The 9,944-nt window shown below is 43.3% G+C and overlaps 1 protein-coding gene across 1 annotated transcript; it reads right to left on the bottom strand.

Moving 5' to 3' along the window:
- Positions 1-2,715: 2,715 nt before the first annotated feature.
- Positions 2,716-7,439, bottom strand: LOC129171157 (transmembrane protein 100). Its single transcript, XM_054759553.1, has one exon. The coding sequence runs from the start codon at positions 7,342-7,344 to the stop codon at positions 6,973-6,975; it is 372 nt and encodes a 123-aa protein (XP_054615528.1). The 5' UTR covers positions 7,345-7,439; the 3' UTR covers positions 2,716-6,972.
- Between the last annotated feature and the right edge of the window lie 2,505 nt (positions 7,440-9,944).

The following is a 9,944-nucleotide window of genomic DNA, read 5'->3' on the forward strand; positions in this document are numbered from 1 at the left end:
TTGTTAGCCACGCCCCCGAAGCCCCCTCCCCCCCAAGACACGCCCGCCCTTAGTGTTTAAAAACGCTGCGTTTAAGTTCATTCGTCCATCTTAGACCCGCCTATAGTCAGCTATGATGCCATATGATTGGCTAGTGTACAGAAAGACTTATCCTATTGGACACATTTTTATAAACTGTGAAACCCAGTGTTTGGATTGGATAGCGTAATTGCAATTCGAAGTCCGCGCTCGCTAAGAGATGCATTTTATTGGTTGACCTAAATATCAAGCACGCCCATGGAGTCGCCCCTTTACTTTGGATTGTGGGATACGTAGTTGTGAAAAAAAAAGCAATTTAAAGGTACCGCGTTTAAAGAGACAAGCACACAGACAACAATGAAAAAACTAACAGGAAATTGAAAATGAGCCTCAAAAGCTTATTTTAACTACATACTGAGAGTTAAAGATTCAAGATTCAAGAGAGTTTTATTGTCATGTGCATAGTAAAGTAGCAGTTATACCATGCAATGAAAATCTTATTCTGTTCATTCTCCCAAGAAAAGAAAGAAAACACAAGAAAGAATAAGAACATAAGAAACATAAACACATAAACATATATACCAATAAATTAATAGCAGAAAGACAAAAATACATATTAAATAAGAATTTTGTTCGAGGAGCTGATAACCAATCCAATAAAGTTGACTATTGCTCCTAATTTTTAGAGCATCTGATCATCTCTACTATAGTCTTAATTGTTTGTTATTGATCTGCCCTTCACCTGCTGACTCAGTCCCATCACACACTTGAATGAGGTCATACTCCGTGTCATGTCAGTGCTTAATGTAGCACATTCTGCAGGTTGTTTGGGGTGTCGTGTGACCTAATTGTCATCAGGCTCAATAACCTGAGGTGGGACAAAGGGCCGTGACATGCGTGGTGGGAGGATGCAGCCACCGTTTCCATAGAAACACCACCCCATCTCACACGATAAAACCCAAAAGTGGCCACTAATGGCTCCGGGAAAAGAAATCAATCAGCACATCGAGCCAAAGCTGAAAAGAATTGAGTGGATTTACGGAGAAGATAGCTGTAATGGTGAGTCACCACGTGACAACATCTGCAACCCAACAGCAGGAAAGCCTTACATCAAATATACGCCTTTTGCTGCTCTTCATCAAGTACTTCATGCAGTGATACTAATGGACACTCAAGCACTTTGCTGCTCCAGCGAAGAAACCTCAAAATATGATGCCGTTATCTCTCCAGACTGTGTGACACTCAACATCGCTGACTGCCAACTCAGCCCAGCAAAAGGTCCTGGAGATGGCTCGGCGGATGAGATGAGCTTCCATCTTGTTTCCTGTCATCCGTGCTGAGCCTCACAGGGCGACCGACCCCTTCCACCACATGTGCACTCTGCCCCTCTGTTAGCCTTCACACCTGCTTTGCTCAAACGCAAACATCCACAGCTGTTTCCCTGCACCAGTTCAAGAAAAGAAATGCAATACAACCAGAAAATGCTGCAAATAGGATGGACGAACAGTGAAAAAGCTTTGAATGAGGAGAAGCAGCTTGAGAAAAATGAAGAAAAACTGGGCAGTGTCACACTGCTGGTACTCACTGTACTCACTGTACTGTGCCATACTGTGAAAACAACTGATCCACGGTAACCCCTCCTCTATGGCGCTTAATCGGTTCCAGACCCCACCCTCATAAGTGAATTTCCACCAAGTAGGATTCTTTATTTATGAATGGAGTATTTTTGTAGCTATGGCACAGAAAACCTGTTTACCACCTTCACACTCCTATTACCCAATACAGTAGACATAATAAAAAAATAAGACTTTCAAGACATAGAAAACCTCTTTACTACCTTCTAAATACAGTTTTTAACATCATTAGAGCCCTCCAGACATGAAATAATACGCCTATAGTCACCTTTACACTCCTATTACCCAATATAGTAGACAAAATAAGAGAAAATAAGACATTTAACACATAGAAAACCTGTTTATCACCTTCCAAATACAGTTTTTAACATTATTAGAGCCCTCCAGACATGAAATAACACCCCTATAGTCACCTTCATGCTCTTATTACACAATATAGTGAACATAATAAGAGAAAATGAAACATGTTAGACATAATTAAGACATAGAGACTCACGCACACATGTATCCTGTGTTTGTACAGAACATCATGTGGTGGCTATTGTCTCATCAATGTAACATGACTGACACCTAGTGACCAGTGTAGAATACTACATATCATCACAACGTCTCATGAAAGCCTTAGATTTGTAATTTACATCATTTTTGAAAATTGAAAAAATGCTTCATTTAGGCAAAATATGTAAAAGTTGCTTAGATATGCACATTTCTTGTCTGATAATAAGCCATAGTCAACCACAAAACAGCCATCATTTATTCATTCATATATTTTTGATCAACTGTGTTAGAGTGAAGCATCATAAACCTGGATTCAACTGTAAAAATCACAGTTTAGCATTCTCAACAGTATAGAGAAAAATTAACTACTCAATAATAAACCTAAATAAAACAAAAATAAAGGACAATTGGCTCTATGGTTATGATCACACTTTTGTGACCCATAAGAACACACAAAATAAGACAAATCTGAAAGATATTCAGTTTTTTATGACAGTAGAGGAGCTTTTCTTATTTTTGTGCAGACTGACACCTGGCACCAGCTCATTGTTTTGTTTATCCGTGACTTTCTGGGGTGAAAGATGCTGCAGGTAAGCTAATAAGATCATCTCCCAAAGCACATAAACCCAGACACACATTTTCATTCAACATTTATTTCATCCGACATGTGAAATGTACATCCATGTAGAAATACAGTATACAGTACAAATATAAACTTGTGGCATGTACAGCACCAAAAATATTAGCGGGCGCACACCAAGAGATTTAACGGCACAAGCACAGAGGTAGATTTTCTTCAAAGGCAGAAGGGAAAAGGAAACAAAGGTGTGGTCACTCGTCATCAGTGTATAAGTGCATCATGGCGACACGCTGACACGTATTAGTCATAAAACACAGTACCAGTCAGTTAAGCTTCGCAATACTGCACCCATTCAATCATGCAGCAGACACCAAGCTGAATAAAGCCCAGCGTCCATTTATGACTCAATCAAGCCTTAAATCGAGACGACAACGGATTTTTCTAGAGCTCCAACACATCCACTTCACTGTCTCGCTCCGCTACTGACATTCAAATGCTAAAGAACCTTCGCGTATTCTTACACTTTATGACAATCTCTTAAGCAACACAACATCAAAATGCACATTTTAGCTGCAAAAAGGAGTCTGATCAACTGGACCGACTTTGGCATCGCGCGCTAACTGCTACCTACGGATGCATAGACACTTCTTAGTCGGGCGTGGCTAACGTGGATCGACGAGGCGCTGATCAATGACTTTCAAGGGCACGGCTTCATTTCAGTCTCATAGCGCGGCGGAGTATTAGGACCACATTGAAAAAAAAAACGGAGAGTTCGAGAATAAAGTCCTAAATTTACGAGAAAAAAGTAGTAACATTACGAGAATAATGTAGTACATTTAGGAGAATAAAGTCAAACATTTACAAGAAAAAAGTTGTTTATGAGAATAAAGTCGTAAATTAACGTAAAAAAAATGTCATAATATTACGAGAATAATGTCGTAAATTTATGAGAATAAAGTTGTAAATTTACGAGAAAAAAGTAGTTCTATTATGAGAATGATGTAGTAAATTTACAAGAATCAGAGCTGTACATTTCCGAGAATAAAGTCATACATTTACAAGAAAAACAGTCGTACATGTATGACTTCAAAAAAAGTTGTAATATTACAAGAATAAGTTTGTACATTTACGAGAAAAAAGTTGGAAATGTACAACTTTATTCTCAAAATCTCCGATTTTTGTCAATGTGGCCCTAATGTTCCATCGTACTATCGATGCATTCCTTCCTTTGCACTTCCCCGTGCGATGTGCATTTGTTATTCCCCCTGCGATGTTGTCGTAAAAGAGCAGCACAGACACGTACGTTCATTTGCTCGGTGCACCAGAGGAAACAGCGCCAAGTGATAAGGCCACACTGAAAAGGAAACCAATGCTGCAAGAGTTGGAGTATCACTAGGGGTGTCACAACATCATGCATGAACGGAGTGAGCCCTTTTGTCCGTCATACAGTCTCTTTGCCTCAGTGGGTGGAGGCGGGGCTGCTAGCATACGCAGAAGAGTGTAACGTGGTAGACATGAAATGAGTAGGTTGCAGTATATTGTCATATTGCGTTTCATTGTACTTTTCTTAAAAGTAACGTGAAAATGTCGTCTCATCTCGTGCCTTGTGACACCCCCACATGCTACTGCTAATAATGACCAGAGAATAATGTCTGCAAAAAGCAGTCATGTTGCCAGAATACAGTTGTGATGTCACTACGATAAATAACAAACTACTACAATACACTAAGTAATCAAGTGTAAATGTTGTCATCATTTTGTGAGAAAAAGGTCCTGATATTATGTGGAAAAATGTCACAGAGTTACGAGGAGGCAGTGGTAATATTACTAAAAGTAAAACAAACAAACAAACGGTAATTACAAAATAAGAAGCAGAAGGTTTGTACTATCAGAAGAATAATGGTGCAGGTTTGACAGAAAGGTTGCACATTCTTAGTAAAGCCACAATGTTAGGAGAATGAAGCCGTCATTTTCTGTGAAGAAAGTCACAATCTAACCAAAAAAAGTCATCTGACAGGAAAAGAAATTATAAAATAAAGTCACAGTGCCAAGAATAAAATTGGAATATTACAAAGTCATAAATAAGTCATATTATGAGGGGAAAAGTATTATTATTTTTTTTTAAAAGGAAAGTTGTAAGAAAGTTCTAACACTATGAGAAAAATGTCCAAGTTCTGAAAAGGAAGTGGTATTTTTGTTGTTTAGATGAGTCAGAATATTACTAAAAGTAAAAAAACCACAAAAATACGAGAAAACAAGTGTTGAAGCTACAGGAAAACGGTGGCACCACAACAAGCGTAATGGCGCACGTTTGACAGAAAAGTCTCAAATTTAAAAAAGTCGTAGTAAAGTCGTATCGTCGGGAGAATCAAGTCGTCATTTCCTGCCAATAAAGTCATGATATTGCAAAAAAAAAGTAATAACAAGAAAAAAGTTATAAAATAAAGTGGCAGCGGCAAAAATGAAATTGGAAAATTCCTAAAAGTCGTATATTAGGACAAGTAAAGTCTTTTCTCAGAATAAAACATTCTTTTTAAGGAAAGTTCTGATTAGAGAAGTCGGTTGTAATATTGCGAGAAAAAACTTGTATGTTATGAAAACACATTTTTTAATTTCAGAGAAGAGTAGTACCGTAATATTACTACAAGTAGAAAAAACAAGGAGATGTACTGCGAGGAGAATGAAGTTGTCATTTTCTGTGAATAAACTCCTAATATTACAAGAACCAAGTAACATGACTATGACTAAAAAAAGTACAAAAATAAAGTGGCAGTGACCAGAATACAAGAAGTCATGATAAACATTCCCAGAAGTCATCTTTTAACGACTAAAAGCTGCAATGAAGTGGTCATATTGAAAGAAGTAACACACAATGTCAATCTTGTGAGAGTAAAGTCGTCACGTGACAGTACGACAAAAGTCCTGTTTTAGTCTGAATTTCAATGTCAAAATGCCAACACAAAGATAAACGTGAGCGTCTGAGCCTTTTTCTCCTAAAATGACAACGTTTACCTAAGGAAAATGACATTTTTTCTCTCACTATTTCAATGTTTAAATGGCAATTGTGTGACTTTTCCCGCGTAGAACTACGTGTTCTCTTTTCGGTGTGGCCATGTTCCCCCTCCGGGATACATTGCATTTATTGAAGGTCTATTTTCTGTCCACTTCACAATAACACTTTTTAGGGGCAACAGTCCATTCCAGAACTCACCTACGGTGGTCACGTGACTGCGAAGTAGACTAACTGGCTTTCTTCATGCTACAGTGACTCACGACTGCCTCCTGAGGAGGAAGGCGGCATTACAAGAGCAGCTTGTCTTCCATTCACTGAAGAAATGAAACAAGGATCAGGGAAAGTAGTCAAAGTGCAAAATGCAGATGGGATTGATGAAGAAAAGGGGGGGGGGGCAGTGTATGAGGGTGAGAACAAGGGCAAGTGAGGTGGGGGGAGGTCACGAGTTCATATGGAAACATCCGAATGTGACAAGAGCCTTTTTCCATGTGTGCTTGCTCAAGGCACGAAGCGGGAGGGGCTAGGCCAGGGTCCTCGTTATGGCATGTGTCCTTCAGTAATCCTGGCCAGACTCCTGCGGAGTGGGGGGAGGAGGGGGTACTACATGCACTCAGGAAGTTGCGAGAGAGTCTTTGACTGCGCAAACATCTTCTTCAGCAGAAGTCCATGCTCCTCCGCTCCCTTCAGCAGCGCACAAGGTCTTCATCCCCCGGATCCTCAGAGGACTCAAGTTCCACTCTCCCCTTGCATAAAAAAAGCCTCCCCCCCAACACACACACACACGCACGCATTGCTGCGGTGTCACAGGACGAGGCGGTGACGCTGCGGGCTGACGTGGGCGCGCTGCTCTTTGGGCCCGGTATCGGGTTGCCGTCTTCTCCGGCCCGCTTCTGCCCTCTCACTCTCTCTCCCCGAGAGTCACCTGTCCCGGCGGGAGGAATGCTGTGACTGACGCGCCCCGTGACGCCAGCAGTGAATCCGGCGTCAGCGGCGGTGGACATGTGTGTGTGTGTGTGTGTGTGTGTGTGTGCATACGTCTCCTTGGAGGTTGTTTTGACACCGGACACCTGGAAAGGAGACGCAGCGGTGGATCCCTCCTTGCCAGTCCAAAATGGCCCAGACGAAACAGATCCTGAGTGAACCCTGGGAGCGAAGAGGCACCGCCGCACACGCAGGAGGAGGCGTGGCGGCTCCCCAGGTCTCCCGAACTCTGCCCTCCAAGTTGTGCATCACAGGGGACACTGCTCCGAGGCCACCGACCCGCCGGCCTCTTTCTTTTTCCTCCGCTTCTTCTTATGCACGCTCCAGCAGGCGGTGGCCATCGCCAGCAGCAGCAGTCCCGTGACCAGCAGTGCCACAGACACCACCTTCGTTTGCGGCAGGTCATCGTAGGTGTAGGTGACCCCCGTCCCCGCCACGCCGATCACCAGGGAGATGATTCCGAAGGGGAAGATGCAGCGGTACCAAGACTTCTCCATGCCGCCGGTGGCCTGGGAAAGACGCTCCAGGGAGGAGAGCACCTCGGGGACTTTGGCGCCACCGGCTTCCAGGGACTGCCCCTCTTGCGGTTGGCCGGCGAGGGGCCCTGCGGTGCAGCCCATCCTGGCTGCAGGAGCACGCTTGGCTTTCCTTTGAGGTCCAAGCAAGAGCAGGAGACGCTTGTTGCTCCCCGGACGGCGGCTGCTGGATGGAAGGCAGCACGTTGTGCACTGGGATGAGCTGAGGCAGCAGCAAGGCATATATAAACCAGTGTTGGGGGGGGAGGAGGAGCTCCAGGGAAGCTCCCGCCCTCCCATTGGCTTTCTTTTGTGTGACGTGCAGCCGACGTTGAGTCAGGGAGGATGGGGGGGGGGGGGGGGTGATGAGGAGCAGGAAGGGGGAGGGTTGGCAGCTGCTTCTTGCCTGCATCCCCCCATCACTGCCTCGCACTTGTAGGCTTTCATGTCAGGATAAAAGCTTTTCATGGATGCAAAGTGTGGACGCCTTTAATGAGCACGCACACACCTGGCACCGTGTACGCTTACACATACGCGCTACTGAGCATGCCCACACGTAACAGTGAAACATCGTTTGCCTCCACTCCGTTCCCACCCACACACACACGCACGCACACACACACACACACACGCACACACACGCACGCACACACACACGCACACGCACACACAGCCAATTCTTGCTGAATGAACAGCAAGCGAGTATTATCTTCTATTGCTTCATCATGCAAATCAAGTTTGTTTGTCCAGTCATTTTTAATTGTACTTTTCTTAAAGTTAATGCTAAAATCTCATCTCGTCTCGTCCACGTGGGCCCAATCTCGTCCATCTTCTCGTCTCGCGAGTTGGGCTGTCAAGTGGGTAAAAATTGTTATCAGATTAATCAGTCTGGAAATGAATTAATGGTGATTAATCACCAGTTGCAGCTATGTCTGAAATATGCCCATTTGTACGGTATTTTATGAACAGAAAGACGAATGCCAGGACAGGGTGATATACAGTATATTTGTGTGTATTTACAGCTCCAATCAATCTAAAAGATCTACAAATCTATTTGTCTAACGTAGTCTCTTTAATAGTACCAGAACATTTGAATCACACTTGACGGTGTTGTTATAGGCAATGAGGGGTTGCATTCAAAGACATCGCGTTATTTTAGGTACTTGATTTCCGTGCATTTTCCAGCATACTTAAACGTAGAAAATTGTACATCCGAATCAAGAGTTCCAAAGTGAGTGATAAGGATATCCACTGTTTTTCTTTATCTTCCTGTTCATTTACACACACGCGTTATAACGCCGCCGGAGTGTCACTGAATGCATCTCGCGTTCTTGTAATGAGAATGAGGATGTGTCGCTAGAGCGTCAGACGGTGTGGGGTCGCTCCGCTGTGCTTGCGTCCGCCGTCATAACATAGAGGCGTGCTTGCTCTGGTGCGCATGCTTTCATTACACGACAATTTTTGAAAAGTAATTCATGAAATCAATTAGTCATCGCCGTTAACGCGGAATTTTTGACAGCCCGAATACGTGTATTAAATTGCATAAACAAAAGGGCAGGCTTAGGATATCATTTCCCTGTATGCACGAGAGGGTGCTTGTGTGGCCAGTGTGTGTATACCAGGTCATCATGATTGGATAAAAGGCCCACGTGATGAGATAATGGCATACTTAATATTCTCCTAGAAATGCCAAACATTAGTGGAGGATCCTGTAACACACTCGACTGTTTGCCTGAGAAGGACTTGTTCAGGAGAATGATGGTGGAAATGAAAGACGTACAGTACGCGCTCAATAATGAACACGCTGAATAAACGCTGAGCGGGACGGGAGTGAAAGTGGAACAACGGAGGGAAAGCCAGAGTGCATTTGTGAGCACTGCAAGACAGAGGGAGGAGAGATTCCTGGTAGAGACAATGCAGGAGGGGCGTCACGAGACACTCAGTTCACGATACACAAGACCAGATTTTAACATTACTTTTCTTCAAAGTACCACAACAAAATATACAAAATATTGCAATCTACTCATTTTTATTTCTACTACATTACTCTTCTGCGCTCTGTGTACGCTGTGTACACCTGCTGTGGCCCAGCAAGGTGCACTATATTCGGGCACACGCTCCGAGCAGCCGGTGTGAGCCGTGGAGGTCTCTGGCAAACGTTTTGCACTTTTCAAGCCCCGCAGCGATGGCAAGAGGCTGATAAGGTTTTTTTGTGTGCTTGATGGGTCCATCACAGAGCATTTGGTACAACGAGCACGTGAAACGTCTTCCTCGGAAGGCCGTTAACATCACAAGCAGGAGAAAAAAGGAGCGCGTCATTTGCGCACCTGCACAGTACGGGTAGTCTCGCCTCATTGGAGTGTTTTTAAAAATGATTGATTATCAGAGCTATTTTTAATGTTATCAAATTTATAGGTATGACATCTTAATTCCATCATGTCGGCCCTAAAAAAAACATTAAGAACACAGTTGGACTGACGCAGTAGGGTTTTGATAGGTTTAAAGGGGCACACTTGGGGCTTTTTATGGGTGTGTCCATTATCAGTGGTTTTTAGCCATTCATGAGGGGTCTTGGATCGTAAGGGTCTGCCGTATCTGTGCAATTTTGTGAAGCTGCTTTGTGGGCTAGATAGCCAATTCTTATCATGGGAAAGTAAATGCCTTTCCTGTTCTCTGGAAAACCATGGTATTTCATTTGAAGGGAA

The sequence above is a fragment of the Dunckerocampus dactyliophorus genome, chromosome 18, assembly GCF_027744805.1.
Source record: "Dunckerocampus dactyliophorus isolate RoL2022-P2 chromosome 18, RoL_Ddac_1.1, whole genome shotgun sequence".
NCBI lineage: Eukaryota > Metazoa > Chordata > Actinopteri > Syngnathiformes > Syngnathidae > Dunckerocampus > Dunckerocampus dactyliophorus.